Below are 19,519 nucleotides of genomic sequence, written 5' to 3' on the forward strand. Positions count from 1 at the left end.
CAAACATTGGCTGATTAAGACAAAGGTTGTGAGACAATTGTCATATCACGATTCCAGTCTGGATTTACTCTCCTTGTGGGAGTTGGGGGTCACAGTACATAGAACTATCTCTGTGCCTTACAGCTTTGCAGACATGTACACCTTTAATGTGACTGGAGGATCCCTCAAGAGGGTAAGATCTTCCTGTACTTACTAAGGGAACCTAGAAATACCCATTGTGAAATGGTTTAAGGAGGAGGGTAGGGGTGGGTTCAGTGAAGAATCTTCTCCAAATCCTCATATTTAGGAGAGATATTGCTATTTCCAGTATGATCCCATATCAGTCATTACAATCTTTCCATATGGTTTCTTCAGGGACTATCTGGAAGCAGCATGAGGCCCCCTGGTGGCCTGAAATAATTCATGCATTTACTCTTCAAACATTTGGAAGGGCAAACGTGGCTAAAGAAGGTGGTGGTAAACATTCACCTAGACCTGGTGCTTACAGTGGAGGCAGGGTGGGGAAAGATGGTCTATTTTGGGAGATTTGAGAACTAAAGCATTTTATTTTAACAGATTTAAACAAATGAACTGTATTTCTGGATCAACCACTCATTTTTTGATTTTTAAAAATTTTTACTCTTTAGTTCATTTAAGGTGAACTCAGTAATTATATTGAGTACTTAACCTGTGAAGGACATTTTATTAGGCATCGCAAGGGGGGTTAAAAGTATAAAAGGCATGTGATGCCCTTTTAAGGAGATTTGGAAGAAGAGAAAACATTTATGGCACTAACATGGTAGAAAATGAAAGCTGCCATCAGAGAATAAAGAGGTAGAAACTCTCGAAGGACCAGTTACTTTCAGATGCATGGGAACCTCTAGGAAGAGGGTGCATTTAAGCTGGGGCTCTAATGAGAAGCAGGATTTGGATATGTTGGAGAGGGAAATGATGGCATTATGCAGGGCAGAAAACAGAAGTTTGAACATACATGGAGGCAGGAAAACTGAAGCCTGATCCAGGAATGGTGAATTGTCTTGTCTGGTTAGCTTAAGCATTTTGGGGTTGAAATGAGTGAGAGTGAAAGCTGGATACATCTGTTTGGATCAGACAGTGGAGAACCTTGAACACTTGCCTGAGAAATGTCTTCATTATCAATAAGGAGCTTTTAGAAAGCTTTGAGCAGAAAAAAGGCAGGCAAAATCACAGTCGCCCTCCCACTGTAATAAATACAATGCCCTTTCATGGCCAAGAGGACTGTGGATCCACGTGAGGTGAAGATAACTCTGGTACTCTCTACTGTATTCAACAGCTCTAGACTTTCATCATCTGACCTTTAAAGCCAGCAGAAACTAGGCCATGAGGCTATCTCCCTTTACCAAACTACTCAAGCCCCAGGAAGCACATACCAGAAAGCTCCTGCCGTATTTAATTAAAGTCTTTGCTAGAACACCTTCATTGAAAGTGCTTTGCTAGGCTTGTTTTTTTTTTGTTTGTTTTGTTTTTTTGCTTTGTTTTTCCATCGTTTGAGAAAGGCTTCATGTCTATCTTCCTACTCCTAGTCTAATGTGGTTTAAACGACATGACCCTGGAATATTTCCAGCTAGCATTATGGGATAGAGTTCTGGCTGTTCAATATCCACAGAAGCCAAGCGGTGACCTTGTTTGCATTGTATTACAACTAACTCACTTCAACCACCTGAGAATGGATCCAGGGCCTGGCATATAGTTGGTGCTCTAAAACATGTTAAACACATATTTAACACGTAATTTGATAAATACATAATACATATTTAACAACACATTACAAAATTCCTGACCCCAGACATCGATTGCCTAGTGGTAATGGCTTAGAAATCTTTTAGAATATAGGAAACATAATTAATATTACTCTTCAGAAGTCATGAAAATAATGATGGGATAAAAATAAAAATCTTTTAGTTAAGTTAGGAAGACACGCCCATTTGAAGGAAATACAATTGCGATGTTGCAGATGAGGCCAGGGAAGATTGGCAGTGTGAAATTGCAATAACAATAACTACAACAGAAACAAATATTTAAGACATTTCAGCAGCAATAAGTATTTATTATTTTGAATGAACTGTACATTTAAACTTCAATACAAAAATCATCAAAAGTGCTATATTAGATTATTTTAATATTAATTTATCCCCCATGTCATCTAGTAGCCACACTTTTCACCTTTTATTAAAAAAGTTCTGACATATAATTACTATCATCTAAAAACTATCCAATGTTAAAACATACAAAATATTAGTTTATTCTTCAAGAAAAGTACCACCGGTGATGAGTTACTGAAAGTGGGAAATAGACGTCAGAGAATCAACTTTTCAGAAAAAAAAAATTATCACAGAATTTCACAAGAGTATGCAAAGTTCAAGGCAGTTTAGACTCCCAGCAGAACATTTTTATGATACAACTTCCTAAAAGCATGGGATATCTCTTTTGCAGCCAGGTTGCTGGTGTCCCCAAACTCATCTTCTCTTGTCTCCTTTTGAAGGTAAAGCAAATGTTTTTGAATGCCCCCCACCTCCCATGACCCCTAAAATATTTAATATGGAGAAAAAGCTGATTATTCAGTCTTAGAAATAGCCCTTAGAGTTAAGTTTGTCATAAAAGAAGACACATGTCTTTGCTCACAGATGAGTTCCGTCCGCCCTCCACGGTCAGTCTATAGCAATGCCAAGTCAGTCCTCTCCCGCACTAGGCTGGGCTGATGAAGTGAGAGCAGGTCCTCAGGCCGTGCATCGCATTTGGTCTCCTTCAGTCCTAAGCAAATAGGCTTCTCTGATTTGCCACGAGAACCGTCTGACTCTCCCGCCTTTTGGCTTTCTTGCTCCTCTGTTTCACCTTCCAGCATAAGGCGCTGGAGGCTAAGAGAAACAGTCCCGAGGAGAGAAGGACCAGGCCTAAGATGGAGATGATGGAGCCATGAGAATTGAAGCTGTAAGCCACGGCGGTGACCACCACACCCGCGATAAGGACCACCACGGCGAAGGGGATGATGCAGCGGTAGCAGGAGAGCTCGGTACCCCCCGTGGCAGCCGTCAGCTGAATCTCGCTGACCAGGGGAACCATAGTGACCACGACTTCACTCTTGGGGCTCTTTTCCATTGTCGCTGGCTTGGGAGACTTCGGGGTTCCCAGGATTTCCTTTATGGGCTCGTCCGCCATTTTTACAATGGAGTTTCCTAGCTGGGTTCACGGACTAGTCCTGGGCAGTCTCACCAGAGTGGAAGCTGTGGAGGAGAAGACAGAACACGTGAGCTAAGTGGATCAGAGTGAGCCCAGGCAAGCAGGAGTAAAAAGTTGGGGAAATACCACTGTATTCTTTTCTAGGAGGCATCAGTGCCTGTGAATCAGCTTTAAGATTGTTTTCCTAATTGTTTGCATTCTCTTTGCATTGGTCAGAAAGAAAGATAAAGTAGAGAACTATAAAGAAAAGAAAGATATTAAAAGAAGGGAGCACTTTATGGTGCTTAATATAATCTGGCGATCTACAAATATTTTACAAGCTTTTCTCCTTTGTCTATTGCTTCTCTTTCCTCTAAACACACAGAAAAGCCTCAATCCAAATCCCAAAACAGCCTCATTCAAAAAGAGAAAATGGTATAAACAACACTTTGCCCAGTCTGTTCCACACTCACAGCAACTTAGACTCTGCCAATGTTTCCGGGCATAACATGCATTCTTTCCAAACTATCGCCCATTCACTGCACACCCAATCAATGTCAAGACCAGCAGCTAGCATACAGAAGATGTTCTTCTCCATCCACTGACAGTCAACAAGTCTTTATTGCTGTAAACATCAAACACAACACAACACAGGTGGCCCTGAACTGATAGTGTGGCCATAGTTTGGCAAAAATTCAATGACAATAAGGCTAGGATTTGTGAGCTAAAATGTGGCAATATCCTCTGATCCATTTGAAAAAGCTAACACAAGAAAAAAGATCCAACGATTTTGTTGGTCACAATTGTGTGTTTTTTAAAGTTAAATATAAGATCAACTATTAGAGTAATCAGCTGTCAATTCACAAAATTTCCATTCAACTCAACAAGGAATTTTGATATTATGTGTACCATATGTTTCCAATAAGCATACCTGAGTTTCAGTAAAGATTTACAAGTTCATTTTCACCCATGCTCTTGTGTACAAAGACTTGCTGTGATACACTTTTCTCAATATTTTTTCTTCATTTTAAAATTTTATTTTTATTAAAGTACAGTTGATTTACAGAGTTGTGTCAATTCCTGCTGTACAGCATAGTGACACAGTCATACATATGTATACATTCTTTTTCTCATACTATCTTCCATCTAAATATTTTGAACCTGAACATTTCAGGATGAAATATAAGACTCTTGATCAAAGGCATCTGGTTGAGATGCCATCTAGGAGAAATCAGTGAACACTCCTGTCTTGCCTCAGACCTGGTAAGTCATTCTCTTTTGTCCTGGAGCATTGATCTAGCAGATAAAGGGCTGAGCAGTTGCAGTTGCTGAAAGCATTTAAAGGAAGATACTGGAGACAGATGGTTCCAGTGAGATGAATATTTTGATCATATTAAGCATCCACTGAAAACTAATTCAACCCCACATCAAACCTCACAGTTTCCTCCTTGCCCTGGGAGGTAAAAATATCATCCCTTGTGCAATGAACTCAAAGTTAGGGCTGCCTCTTTATAAGGAATTTTTAGTCACCAAATTAATCCCTGCTGTTTAATGATACCCTAAAAAAAACTGGTGAGGCCAATAAAAGGATATTTGTGCTTCTATCTGCAAGGAAAAAAAAAAAATCTTCAGCCCAAAGCTGAGACTTCAGCTAATCTAAAAATGAAGCTCTGTCCCCAAACCACTTACACGTACCTCAGAGAGAAGTAATCCATTACCAGGGAGACCAGTGAACTTGGAAGGGACTGAAGAGAAGCGCTTCTTCTGTAACTTCTGGGAAGAGAGCCTGTAATAGCAGGTCTGTCACCAAAATGACAAGGCAGGGATCTCCTCTGGGGAAAAGAAAAGATATAAAATAGGATACTGAACGGAGGGTTTTAGATCCTGGAGCTCTTGCTTTTATTCTACCTCTTCCTAAATGACGCTTGTCTTTCCCTCTCTTTCTTTTTATTTCCTCCCCTGCCGGATTGCCCCTCCCTGCCATTTTTTTTTCTTCGTTCTTTTCCTTGCCAGCAGATTCCGAGTTTTGGCTTCCCCCAGCTCTGCTCAGTGACATGATAAGCCAGAATCATTCGAGAGTCCCCAGAGACAGGAGCCAGCTTTTACTTTTATTTCTCTTGCAGCCTTGACTGTGTGCACTGCTTTGCATTACTCAATTTTTCCCCAGCGCAGATCTTCCTCCCGCCCAACATGCATTTTCACAAGAAAATCCCCGAGTCAGCGTTGCAGACCCAGCTGAGGGGACAGAGCCGAAGGGACAGACACTTTTAGGGCGGCAGGAACAGCTGTGAACTCATTGGGCAGCTGAATCCAGCCCCTAAGCCAGCAAAAATCCGTGTTCCTAGGTCTCCTAAGTATTCTTTCCTCATGTATGTGTGCTGGCCATCTGAAGCTGAACCCCCCCTCCTTATTTGATGTCAATTTATTTAGCAATGAGGGAGGGAGATACAAATGTTTGTGGTTAAGGAGGAAAACCAGTCACTTTGATTGAAACATGATTACTGCTTGTAATCATGTTACTTACTTACTGGTAGGAAGTAAGTTTGGCACTGCTAAAATCATCATCAACATCACTGCCACTGTCATTTGTAGAGCACCTCCTATGGGCACGGCACAAGCCAGGTGCCTCCATTAATATTAATTCTCACTAGTTTACAAATGAGTTTAAATTTTATAAATGAGGCTCAGAGAAGTTTAGTAATCTGACAAAGGTCACACAGAAGAAGAGAAACACTTGGTAAGAATCTAGTCTTTAATTGGCACAGAAACCATGTAAGGAGTTTGTTAAATATAGATTCTGATTTAGTAAGTCTGTAACAAGCTCCTGGCTGATGTCAGTCTGCTGCTCCTTGACTCACTTTAAGGAGCAAGGCATTCTAAATATTTAAACATAAATGGCTGGGCATGTCACGCTTTCAAACAATAAAATTAAAAGTCTCTTTCCCATACCCTCTCTCCAAATGGACTTACAGCTTTATCTTCTTACAGGTAATCTATTTTAAATTTTTAAAATTCAGATTGTCTTGTAGAGGGAAAAATGTAATAATATTTGGTGACTATTATAACCTCATCCATAAACTTTTGTAGCTAAAAGTTATCCATCATCAATTTATTAATCTGCACAAGTTTTAAAAGCCTCCTTTTAGTTGGTACAACTAATACTACAAATATAAAATAAAGCTTGAAAGGGATTTGTTTTCCTTCTTTCTCTGGGGTTGCTAGATTTCATTCACTCCTGGCAGGTGTGCATGCTCTCAGGCATGTCACCTCCGTTCTACAATGGCCTGCTCTTTCCAACCTTGTCCTGTAATGACAACCTGGAAATTTTGTCATAAAGGGAAAAGAATCAGAAACTCTTTTTTCTGGAGTGGAAACCAGAGCATGGGCTTTTTCATTAAAAAGAAATGAAGTTGAAATCTTCTTGAGGCCTGGTGATTTGGGCAGCCTCGGCTGCTGAGGGTGAGACCTGGAGGGCCTTAGCCACTACAATCCTCAGCCTTTAAAAAGGTGGGGTGTAAAGGGACACAGCCATCATTCAGGAGGAGTGCTGTCACTTGGTATTGGAGAGAAGGGATACCTAAAACCAGGGCATCTTGGTATTTGCCAGCAGTGCCCTGGGAAGGTGGGGATGTGGGGGCCCACCGGCCACATGTTTAGAGGTTCTTGAGATGCTCCTTATGAGAGCGGCAGTTGTCCCATGTGGGCTTTGGTCTTCAGGGACAATTCCTCTCTACTTTCTAGCAAAGGCCACTTTCCTCCATCAAATAATCCAAGAACCCCACTGAGGCTCTGATTACCACCCTATCCTGTTGAAGATCATGTTCCCCAATTGCCCAAATCATAATTTGACACAATTTAGACTTCTCCCAGAGAAAAGCCAGAGGCACTTTTTCCCCTTGGTGAGGTCTTGGCTGAATTTATAATGAGAGACAGCAAGTGTTTCTGTGCTGGGAGCAGGGTTGGTCTGTCATCTTTGCTCCTAGTACCAAAGCTTTCTTCAGCCTTTTCAGTCTGCAGATGTCACATGCACTTTAATTCTTCTTGAGAGTGTGTGCATCTTCCCAGATACACAGATGCACATCTTTAGGTTCTAAGTAGAAAAATGATGATTTGCATTGATAAATAAAGAGAAGTACAAAGCTTTGGAAGACAGCAGAAATTGTATCCAAAGAATAGATACCTATTATTATACCCAAGAATGCCTACAGTTTTAAATGACTTTTACCTCTTCAAATTAAAATTCATATATGAGGATATCATATACATAAAATAGATAACCAAAAAAGGATATACTGTATAGCTCAAGGAACTATGTTCGATATTCTGTAATAACCTGTATGGCAAAAGAATCTGAAACAGAATGGATAGATGTATATGTATAAATGAATCCCTTTGCTGCATACCTGAAACTAACACAACATTGTAAATCAACTATACTCCAATAAAATTAATTTAAAAAATAAGTAACCAAAATAAAATTAAAGAGAATTCCTCTTGATCAATGTCTGATATCTTTGAATAATTTTATTCCTCCCTCCTCTCTGTAAGATGTTAAACACCCTGGTAATGCCTTAAGAGACACCTGACCCAATTCAAAATCTCATCCACAAGGCAAGCAGCCTTCTTTCTGCAACCCTTCCTTCAGAAGAGAGAGGAAATCTTTCTGGTTCTTTTTAAACACATGGCTCCTGGAGACTTCTTTAGTTTGGAGAGCTTTTCAGAAAGCTTCCAATTCATGAATTAAATCTATATCCCTCCACCCTACCCTACTCCTCCATAGCCATTCCACATTTCTTCTCTCTCAGATCTTTCAAAAACCAAGGCAAATATCCTTACCTTTCCCAGCCAGAATTGGACTGAGACAGCTGCCAGCTCCGTCAGCGAACAGCTACCCAAAGAGGGGGATGCAAATCATTGCACTAGGGACCGTAAACAAAGTACTCACCAAGGCTTAAACACAATTAAGGGACCGGAGAAAAACTGGTAAGAGGAAATCCTTGTTTTGCTGTATTTTCTTCTGTGTTCCCTTCTATGAAACTGGAATCCATATATTTTTTAAAAAGGAAACCATGTTTGGAAAGCGTGTCCTCCTTTGTTTTTCTTTCTTTGTATCCTCATTCAGGCTTTCATTTTTGAGGTTTTCCCTATCCAAAGCCCCCATTCTGATATTATCCATCTGTAATACTGTGAACATGCAGAAAAGAATCTGTAATCCTTTTTCTACACTTCTAGGAAGGTGTGGAGTTGAAGGAATGTGTGGGCAGGGGAGTGAAAAGGTAAAAAAATTTTTTTTCACCATAACATGCAGGTAATGGAGAAGGATCGATGGTGAAATGGTATTTAATGCCTTGTGTAGACCCTCTCCCTAAAGCCAGAGGAGAGGTTTTATCAGTGCTGTTTACCAGAGGGTAGCAAGGCACCATGGAAACAGTGGTACTCTGGAAAATCACATATACGATCAAATAAGCCAAACTTCTACCAAAGGCATCATAAAGAGCAGAATTAGGACCACTCACTGTTCCGGAGAAAATTCCCCTAAATTTGAAAAATCTCATTTTACTTAGAAACAAATCAGAAGCAGACTTTTCTTTTTTTTTTTTTTTTGGTCTTTTTGTCTTTTTTTTTTAGGGCCACACCTGAGGCATATGGAGGTTCCCAGGCTAGGAGTCCAATCTGAACTGTAGCTGCCAGACTACAACTCAGCCACAGCACCACTGGATCCAAGGTGCATCTGTAACCTACACCACAGCTCACCACAACGCCGGATCCTTAACTCACTGAGCAAGGCCAGGGACAAACCCACGTCCTCATGGATGGTAGTCAGGTTTGCTAACTGCTGAGCCACAATGGAAACTCCCAAACTTTTTTTTTAAATTGAATTTCCTGAAAATTGACAGAACACTGTAAACAAACTATAATGGAAAAAAATAAAAATCATTATAAAATAAAAATAGATTTGCTTTACAATGTTGTGTTAATTTCTGTTGTACAGCTTAGTGGCTTAGTTTTCCACTAAGCCAGTATATATTCTTTTTTAAAAAATATTCCTTTACATCTATAGATCTTTTTTAAAAAATGTTCCTTTCCCTTGTGGTTTATCCGAGAAGATTGGACATAGTTCCCTGTGCTATACAGTAGGACCTCATTGTTTATCCATTCTAAATGAAATAGTTTGCATCTACTAATCCCAAACTCCCATTCCACCCCTCTCCCTTCCTCCTCCCCCTCAACAACCACAAGTCTGTTCTCCTTGTCCACGGGTCTGTTTCTGAGAAATAAAGCTCTTTTGATGAGAGGGATATAGAGGTGGAGAAGGACAGGGAAGATGGCCTGCACCATGAGAGAGATTTTGCTGGTTTCCCTTCAGAAAAAACCAAAGTTTCCATTTTTTGGTTGGCCAGGGATTGAACCCATGCCACAGTTGTAACCAGGGCTGCAGAAGTGATGACAACACTGGATCCTTAACCCACTGAGCCACAAAGGAACTCTGTCCATTTCTTAATTGGTAAGGTTAACATTTTGGTTTTTGCCATTGGGTAGATGCTGTTGATGATCTGGAAATTTCTCCTTTGGAAACACACAGATTTTCATTTTGTGAGGAGCACCTCCATGTGTATTTGATTACTCACCCATATGCTTTTGCTCGGTGTGCTTGGGTTGGATAATTTTCAGCAGCCCTGGAGGATGCCAGCTCCTCCTGGCCCTCTGTCCAATCACCACATGCCTTTGATCTTCGTCGTCACCCAGTCCAGTTGGATTCAGTGAGATTTGGGAAGCTGGCCAAAGTTTTTCTCCTTTCCAATGCTTCTTTTAAGGGTGTGTCTGCATTTATGCTCCAAAACCACGCACATTTTGGAAATTGATCTGTGCTTTCATTTTGGATAACAGGTCATGTTATTATTGCTACCCCCTACCCCTCACCCAAGACACTTTTCTTTGAGGTCTAGGGCATCAGATAGAGAGATCTGATAGTTCCAAGTGGAATAATAGGTATGCCTTAGATATATATTTTACTATTTGCTGATCAATTTTCAGGTACCCCAAACTCATAAAATTCACATAGATAGAGAAGGGAAAACACATCATTTAGATGCACAGCCTGGTCACCATTCTCTTACCCATTTTGTTTGGGGTCACTATGAAAGATTATATAAACATAACACCCAGGGTTGCTAAAATCAAATAACAAGTGGGACCTTGGGAGGGATGAGTAAATCATCTCTTACTTCAACAAGAGCTAATTGTCTTTTGGCCTCAGATGAAAAGAATTGACTTTTTTGTTTCAAAATCCAAATATATGCTGAAAACAGCTATGATCCTGACACTTGCCCATGTATCTTGTGCAATCCTTTAAATTTGTATACATTATTCTTTGGAGGCCTAAGATGAGGAAACTCAGAGGTAAAGAGTTTTAGCAAATTGGGCTGATGCTTTCCAAGGCACCCCTGGGTCAGTCTCCCGTACTGGGCTATGGGTCACTTATTCCACTCCCTAAAATAATGTGCACAAATATTGTGTGACCTCAATTCACTCCTAATCAGCACTACAGTCCAGGCTTCAACATTGGGCTGTGCTGGGGATTTGAAAACACACTGTAACATGTAAAATTTTCTTAAAGCTAATAATTTATGACATTCTGTAAGGGTCAACTAGCCTCTCTTGTTCCATATTCAGAGAGCAGAATGTGCCTTCTGACCCGATTTGTCATATCCTAGTTGTGTCATGCTGGCATGGGATTAGTGCCTAGAAGATGAAACCAGCCTGGTCCAAGTAGGAGGGAAAGATTTATGGCAGACTGGTATTTGATAGAACAAGTAGGGAAGGAGAGGTGATTCTAGGAGGAAGGAATAGCCTATGTATAAATGTAGCTCAGAAAAAGGCAAGTCTTCTGCAGAGGGATTTGAGAAGCCACTGTGCCTGAGTATGAGAGAGCATGAGGCAGGCAGGGAGCAGTCCAGGGAAGACTGGAAATGGTTGCTGGTGAGAAAATTGTCAAGTTGGGAACTTATTTTAGAGCAATGTGGGTTTTGAGCAACATGGCACAGACAGCTCTGTGCCTTGTCTGTGGTTGTCTGGCATTAAAGTGTTGTGACACATGGGGTGGGGGAGGGGGATTCAAAACAGGGAGAGCAGGAGTTGCTGTCATGGTGCAGAGGAAATGAATCCGACAGGAGCCATGAGGTTGTGGGTTCGATCCCTGGCCTCGCTCAGCGGATTAAGGATCTGGCATTGCCGTAAGCTGTGGTGTAGGTTGCAGGCTTGGCTTGGATGTGGCGTTGCTGTGGCTGTGGCATAGGCTGGCTGCTACAGCTCGGATTAGACCCCTAGTCTGGGAACCTCCATATGCCACTGGTGCAGCCCTAAAAAGACACAAAGACAAAACAAACAAACAAACAAATGGAAAAACTAGGGTGGGCAGAAAGTATACAAGTTAGGAAACCCTTGTGATTCTCTAGGTGAGAGTGCCTGATAATGAGAAAAGAGGGCAGGGTAAGGAACAGGCATGGGGTGGAGGATACACACTTAGTTTGGGTAGCATAGCTATCCATTTCTCCAGCAGACAGGCAAATGCTAGAAAAAGGGACATTATTGCCTGCGCACTAATTTGTGAAGCATTGTCTGAGGTGCCAAATAATGCTGTCATAGACTCACAGATGAATTCCCTGCTAAAAAAATGATTGAATTTATAACTCACTTTATTTTATGCACACATACAAAATAGCAGACACATACGCAATATATATATATGTGTGTGTATATATATATATATATATATATATATATATATATATATATATATACATGATTTGCGATTGCTCACTTTCTGAATGGAACAAGAAATAAATATTTAATGCATTTCAATTCAAGCCTCTAATTGTACTGATGATATAGAAATAAGGTACTGATTCCATTTAAAATTTCAATTTTAAGCTCCTTAAAAACAAGAACATAACTGTGCAATTCTAACATTAAAAAAGTACCTCATATATGATTTCTGGGAGTGAAAATGTTTTCTCCCCCCATTGATCACTACTGTAAGGTAGTCCTCACATATAAGGATATGTATAGAAGGTTCCTGTCGGAGTTCCCGTAGTGGCGCAGTGGTTAAGGAATCCGACTAGGAACCATGAGGTTGCGGGTTCGGTCCCTGCCCTTGCTCAGTGGGTTAACGATCCTGTGAGCTGTGGTGTAGGTTGCAGACGTGGCTCGGATCCCGCGTTGCTGTGGCTCTGGCGTAGGCCAGTGGCTACAGCTCCGATTGGACCTCTAGCCTGGGAACCTCCATATGCCAAGGGAGCGGCCCAAGAAATAGCAAAAAGACAAAAAAAAAAAAAAAAAAAGAAAGTTCCTGTCTCTTAATACATGGAGAAACAGCCTTCATCTGTTATTAAATTAAGAGCTAATTTTGTGTTGCCCTGTGAATTAAAACTTTCTTTAAAAAGGCAGTCTCAGTCTCTATGGATTTATGTAGACATTTAATGTTTTGGGCACATACAATATAAACAAACCTTTACAGTGGGGTTTACCAAGATTATGTTGACTGAAAAATCTCCCATAAGTTCCTGAAGAATAATATCAGTAATTGTGCATATGTGTATGGAAAATCCTTACCAAATAAATAAATAAACAAAAGAATGGCTCTACATTGAAATCAGATATAAACCTGTAAACTCAGATCATTATTCAAATGGATTATTTCAAAATTTCCAGATATTTAGTGCTAAGTACATTAATTATTCAATGATACTTGAATGACTATTCAATTATTATTGGAATTTTTCCAATAATTCTTTGGATGGCGGGTACCTTGTATATCCAACAGTGGGCTCTACCTAAAAATAAATTCTTATTGAACACTTAATAAAATTATCTACTTTTCATAGATTTATTATCTCACTTAATACTCATAAAAAATCCAATGGAGTTCCTGTTGTGGCTCATCAGAAATGAATCTGACTAGTATCCATGAGGATGCAGGTTCAATCCCTGGCCTTGGTCAGTGGGTTTAGGATCCGGCGTTGCCATGAGCTGTGGTGTAGGTCACAGATGAGGCTCGGATCTGGCATTGCTGTGGCTGTGGCAAAGGCTGTAGGCTGGCGGCTACAGCTCTGATTAGACCCCTACCCTGGGAACCTCCATGTGCTATGGGCGGGTTTGGCCCTAAAAAGACTCCCCCCCCAAAAAAAAATCCAAGAGGTAGGTGTGAGATAGTCCCATTAGACAAATAAAGAGATTAAGAGGCCTTTTGGAAAATGGTGGAGCACAGAACTAGAACCCAAGCCTGTTTGACTGCCAAGTTTACCTCCTAATCTCCATACATTATTGCTTTTGTGTTCAGCTGATATGCATGCCTTCTGTTGCTCAAAGGTTTACCCTCCCCAGAATAAACTCTGGGGTTAAAAAAAAAAAGCAACAAAACTACCCCCCCCACACACACAAAAAAAGATGCAATCTTCTTCTTACAGAACCTCAGGACCTCTAGCGACCCATTGATGAGAATGGGACCAACTCAAGAAAAGGTTTGGAAACACTTTTATCCACTTAAAAGTCTTTGATATCCTGGTGGTGTGGGTGGGTAATGGGAAAGAGAACAATTTGCCCCACCCATCTGAGGTCAAACCAGAACTATTTATCTTATGGTCTTAAGGAACAATGCAGAGAACAGATCTCTTGCTTTCTTTCTTTAGATAAAAATTGTAAAGTCTTGCTTCACAAAGGAGAGAGTATCTTGCTGTCTCCTTCTTGTTTACTTAAAACTCTACAGGAAATGGGCATTATTGTCTTTGTCAAAGCAATTGTAAAACCTGGTAAGGCTAATGATCCCAGGACAGTGTGTGGCCACAGAATGCGAACACGATGATTCTTCCATTCTGCACACTAAGGGCACCAAGTTCACTTTGAACTCCAACTGGCCACTGTGCCTGGTCAGTAAATCTGCCATTGATAACTCTGGATGACTTCCAATTTGAGGGGCTCAGTGGTCTCAGGGGAACCTCTCTCCTCTGACTTATTTCTTGCTATTTAGTTTCTATTTAGTTTCTTAGTTTGGAAAACTTTCTTTATAGCTCTGACATGACTTGTTCTTTCTAGGGTTACAGGGTAAGGTTTTGGATCCTTTCCACAACAAAATTAGCATTTTTGACTCTTCACTCTTGTGCAATGAAAATGGCCATAAACTGAAAGTCAGGAAACTTGGGTTTGAATCTTTTTTTTTTTTTTCCTTTAAGTGGCCTTGGGCTAGACATCCAGCCTCTCTGAGTCCCATCTGTCAGATCACAGGGTCCTGTCTATAAATTCTTTGCTATTCTTTCCTCTTTTTCTATTTCAGAAACCCTCTTTGGGCTCCTACAATTTCCTATATTATTATCAGAGAACATAGATGAGACAACTTGGGAAAATAACTAACACAGCTACCCAAGCTACCAGAAACCCTCTTTTAAAAAAATCCCTGGTGCAGCATCTGTCAGCAAAACCACTGACTTCTTACTGTGGATATTCATCTATTTCCCTGAGAGGACATTAGTGGGCATGTGGCTCAGAGACTGACTGCACTGCAAAGATTCCCTTTAGTTCAAATCAGAAATTCTAGGACTGTAGTGTTTTCACACTAATTTCCACTCATGCTGACCCAAAGCCAATGCAGTAAGATGTGTGAGATATCTAAGGAAATCAACAGTGTAATGCATGCCAAATTGAATTTGGAAGGCAAGCAGCTGGGGCCAGAATTCCTGCTCATGGAGACTTACTCAGCTGTGATTGACACAAGGAGATGTAAGACTGAGACCTCAGTTCACAGCTTTATGTGACAGGTTACAGGAGTAGCCACCTTTAGGGAAGACTGATGGAAAAGCCCAAAGGTGAGTGTCTCTTGGAACAGGAAGCAGATACCACTGCACCAACAAGGCTTTGGGACACAGAATTTTTCAAGTTGGAGAAGCAACTGGGCTTCCTGGTAGCTGTCAAGAGGGCATCATGTGGGGAGTGCTCTTCCTTAGTGCTTCGACACTCTAGGCCTTGGAATCCAAAGAGGAGCAGCAGTGCTGCTATGTGTAGATTCTGATATAAGCACCCAGTTCAGATTCTCACATTATAGATTAAAGCAGAGAAAAGGATGATTCTATATAGTCCTCTCTTTCTGAAATTCCTTTTTATTTTCTTAGTGGTGAGATCACAATCTTACTACCATCAAATGTGTTCTGTACACCAGTGAGGGTTTGGACTACCTGCATCAGAATTGTATAGGGTACTTATAAAAAGTACTTGTTTCAGGGATTCACCCTAGTCCTACTGCATTATTGCATCAGGATAATTGATGTGTGTGTGTGTGTGTGTGTGTGTCTGTGTGTCTGTGTCTCTGTGTGTCTTGGTAGGTCAGGAATCTGCAATTTTAATCCATATCCCTAATGAAGTTTCAAATCCTCTGCTGGATGCTAATATAGCAAGCTATTGAGTGTGTGAGCCTAACCACATGACTGGTTAAAACTATTAATGGTTCCCTTTTATCAAGGCTCAGCTTCAGCTTAGATCAAATTACAAATACAGCACACAGTTTCATGTTCCTCATGCTTGATGCTTCCTGTGTTTGGATACTCCAGATGATGTCTACTCATTTTTTCCTGATACCTTGAGCATCACATATTTCCCTGATAAGTCCTTCTCCATCTCTGGACCAGGCAGCCTTGAGTTTCCTTCACTGTGTCTCCATACTGCTATATGCTAAGATTTCTCAGTCTAGGCACTTTTGACATTTGCGGCCCGATAATTATTTGTTTTGAGCATCTGTCTTCATTGATGGATGTTAGCAGCAGCCTTAGCTCAACCCACTAGACACCAGTAGCTAGTTCCCAGTCCTGAGAACCAAAAAATGTCTTTAAGAATTGCCAAATGTCCTCTGGGGGGGCAAAATTGTACCTGATTGAGGGCAGTGCTCTACACTTACAAATATCATATCTCTTGCCAAATAAAGTAGAAAGTAGCTGTCTGCTTATTTAATCTCCTCTAAGATACTGAGAGTTCAAGAATAGGAGCTTGGTGGGGGGTGTAGGGATGGACTGGGGGTTTGGGATTGGCATACGCACACTGAGGTATATGGAATGATTGACCGGTGGGGACCTGCTGTATAGCACAGAGAACTCTACCCAGTATTCTATGATTATTTATATGGAAAAAAATCTTAAATAGAATGGTTGTGTGTACATGTATAACCAAACCACTTTGTTGTGAATTATCACAACATTGTAAATTGACTATACTTCAGTAAAACTTTAAAAAATGAAAAAAAAATTCAACTGCAATTTAAGTGGGGACAAAAAAATAGTATGGGCTTTGCAAAAGGTATCCTTGTGTTCCCTGTGTAAAGCACAGTGCCTGATGCATAGTATTGCACATTTCCTTAGCAGAATTTACTGAGCTACTAGGTGTCAGAAGATAGATTTTGGCTTATCTGGTTGGCTCTACTGCTTCAAGTGTGGTGACTGTGGATAAATCAATTAGAAACTCTGTGCCTCAGTTTCTCTCATTTGGAAACATCAGTCTTGTGTCTCCCAGTTGCATGAGGCTGGAATGCAAGTGGGTATGTGGAAGCGTAAAGTGCTGTAAGAAGCCTGGGTAAGGCAATGTGTCCTAAATGAGATATGCTGCTGACATGTTTGTACTTCTGGGCACAAAGCCTAAGTGGCATTGAAAATTCAGGTCTATGCAAGCAATACAATATCTGGAGTAATCCTTTAATGTGGAACATTATAAATACAAGAAATCTTGTTGAAAATAATCGAACCTGCAATATGGAATGAGATCATCACAATTACTAAGCATAATCCTATACAAAACACTATGAAAACCCAAAAGGGCCAATGCTTGACTCCTCGCTCCAGACCCACCTGTATGGGCCTGATAAAGACTCAGCTATGTAATATTTCATTGTACATATGTACCACATCTTCTTTATACATTTCTCTGTCTGTGGGCATTTAGGTTGCTTCCATGTCTGGGCTATTGTAAGTAATACTGCTACGAACACTGGGATGCATGTATCTTCAATTTAGTGTTTTCTCCAGCTATATGCCAAGGAGTGGGATTGCCAGATCACATGTTAACTCTATTTCTTACTTTTTAAAGGAACCTCCATGCTGTTCTCCATTGTGGTTGAACCAATTTATCTTCCCACCATCAGTGTAGGAGGATTCCCTTTTCTCCACACCCTTTATTGTTTGTAGGGTTTTTGGCGATGGCCATTCTGACTGGTGTGAGGTAATACCTCGAGTAGTTTTGATTTGCATTTCTCTAATAATTAGTGATGTTGAACATCTTTTTCATGTATCTGTTGGCCACCTGTATGTCTTCTTTGGAGAAATGTCTGTTTAGATCTTCTGCCCACTTTTTTATTGGGTTGTTTGTTTATTTGTTTTATATTGAGCTCTATGAGCTATCTTTCTATTCTGGAGATCAATCCCTTGTCAGTTGCTTGGTCTGCAAATATTTTCTCCTATTCTGTATGTTGTCTTTTCATTTTGTTTATGATTTTCTTTGCTGTGCTAAAGATTTTAAGTGTAATTAGGTCCCACTTGTTTATTTTCATTTTTATTTCCATTACTCTAGGAGATAGATCCAAAAAGATATTGCTGAAATTTATTAAAAAAAATACTCTCTAACTTTCAACATTGCTGCTAACCTAAAACTGTTCTAAAAAGTAAAGTTTATTTATTTATTTATTTATTTATGTGTGTGTGTGTGTGTGTGTGTGTGTGTGTGTTTTCCTTTTCTAGGGCCACACCTGTGGCACATGGAGCTTCCCAGGCTAGTGGTCTAATCGGAGCTGTAGCTGCCTGCTTACGCCAGAGCCACAGCAACATGGGATCCAAGCCTCGTCTGCGACCTACACCACAGCTCACAGCAACACCGGATCCTTAGCCCAATGAGCAAAGCCAGGGATTGAACTCTCATGGTTCCTAGTCGGATTTGTTAACCAATGCACCACGACGGGAACTCCAAAGTTTACTATTTAAAAATAATTCAACTGAAAAAAAAGGTTATACTAACATTAAATGAGATATTTTTATTTGTATAATCAGAATGATTGAAACAAGTTTGGAAAAAAAAAAAAAAAAAAAAGACCCAGCTGGGCGAAACGGAGTCTTCTCTGCTCTAGGCCTGTCTGATGTTCTGTGCCTGCAGGGGTTACCAAACCCATTCTTCGACCCTTATTCTACTCTGTGCTGGCACTGTGGTTTCCTTGTTCTCTGACCTTTAATATCAGTGGTGGGAAACTAGAAGATTTTGCATCTGCAACCAAACAGAATGCATGGTATTAGGAAAATGTCTCTTTGTAAAGAGCCTTTTCCTCTAGTACATCCTATGGGATCCCTACTTTATGACTTCCTTTACATTCTGGTCATTCCATCCCTGTTGCCTCTCCCATCACTGTGGTCGGCTGGTTTATATATCTCCTTACCTCCATTTAGCAGAATGAACTAGTTTCCAGAATGAGTTCAATTGAGAAAAACCTCTGTCACATGGACTCTCATACTTGTGTGTGTGTGTGATGCATCACCATCAACTCCCCTCCAGCTGCAGCCAGTTAGGGCTTTCCCATTAACCATTTCATGCCCCTAAACCTATAGGCTGCAAAATTCTATATAAACAAGTCCAAAAGTCCTGAACACCTATATATTGTTAGGGCTGTAAGAGGGCTTGGTAACCATTTAGTCTAGCTCTTCCATTTAAAATTTGAGAATATTGAAACCTGAACAGGTTAACTGACCTCTCCGCACTATTTTCTATTCAGTTTCTGATCATCTCAAAAAACATCCTGAATCATTGTGTTATTTTTTAAATGCATCATGGCTAGTCTTTGTTTCTCAAACTTTTCTAATACTTCATGACACTCTCTCTAAGCTTAAAATAATAATTTCCTTTCAGTACAGAGTTTGGGAATATATTGTATGAAGGAGACGATAGGTTTGTTTTTTTTTGTTGTTTTGTTTGTTGCCATTTCTTGGGCCGCATATGGAGGTTCCCAGGCTAGGGGTCAAATCGGAGCTGTAGCCGCCGGCCTACGCCAGAGCCACAGCAACGCGGGATCCGAGCAGCATCTGCCAACTACACCACAGCTCATGGCAACGCTGGATCCTTAACCCACTGAGCAAGGGCAGGGTTTAAACCCGCAACCTCATGGTTCCTAGTGGGAGCCACGATGGGCACTCCAGGTGTTTTTTTAAAACTGTGAGTTCTGTGTATTTTTACAGTAGCACATAGTTTAGAGCAATGAACAGGGCATCTTTTTTCATACAAATTGAAAACTATTCTCTTCTAAATTTTTTTGTATAACTTCTTTTAAAAACATCTT

At 40.5% G+C, this 19,519-nt stretch overlaps 1 protein-coding gene across 4 annotated transcripts; it reads right to left on the bottom strand.

Annotated features, from left to right (window-relative positions):
• Positions 1-2,035: 2,035 nt before the first annotated feature.
• On the bottom strand, positions 2,036-8,074 carry TMEM100 (transmembrane protein 100). Of its 4 annotated transcripts, none has more exons than XM_047758546.1 (3): positions 8,011-8,074; positions 4,870-5,006; positions 2,036-3,239 (listed from the first exon to the last, which is right to left on the bottom strand). In XM_047758546.1, the coding sequence occupies exon 3, from the start codon at positions 3,172-3,174 to the stop codon at positions 2,770-2,772; it is 405 nt and encodes a 134-aa protein (XP_047614502.1). In that variant the 5' UTR covers positions 3,175-3,239; positions 4,870-5,006; positions 8,011-8,074; the 3' UTR covers positions 2,036-2,769. The 4 variants fall into 4 exon arrangements, with proteins under 4 accessions (XP_047614502.1, XP_047614503.1, XP_047614501.1 ...); XM_047758547.1 differs by lacking the exon at positions 8,011-8,074 and adding an exon at positions 7,508-7,524; XM_047758545.1 differs by lacking the exon at positions 8,011-8,074 and adding an exon at positions 7,161-7,264.
• Between the last annotated feature and the right edge of the window lie 11,445 nt (positions 8,075-19,519).

The sequence above is a fragment of the Phacochoerus africanus genome, chromosome 14 (assembly GCF_016906955.1).
Source record: "Phacochoerus africanus isolate WHEZ1 chromosome 14, ROS_Pafr_v1, whole genome shotgun sequence".
Classification (NCBI taxonomy): Eukaryota; Metazoa; Chordata; class Mammalia; order Artiodactyla; family Suidae; genus Phacochoerus; species Phacochoerus africanus.

Bases quoted from the DNA above. Each gene is read 5' to 3' on its own strand.
- TMEM100 (XM_047758546.1), bottom strand. From the start codon at position 3,174: ATGGCGGACGAGCCCATAAAGGAAATCCTGGGAACCCCGAAGTCTCCC.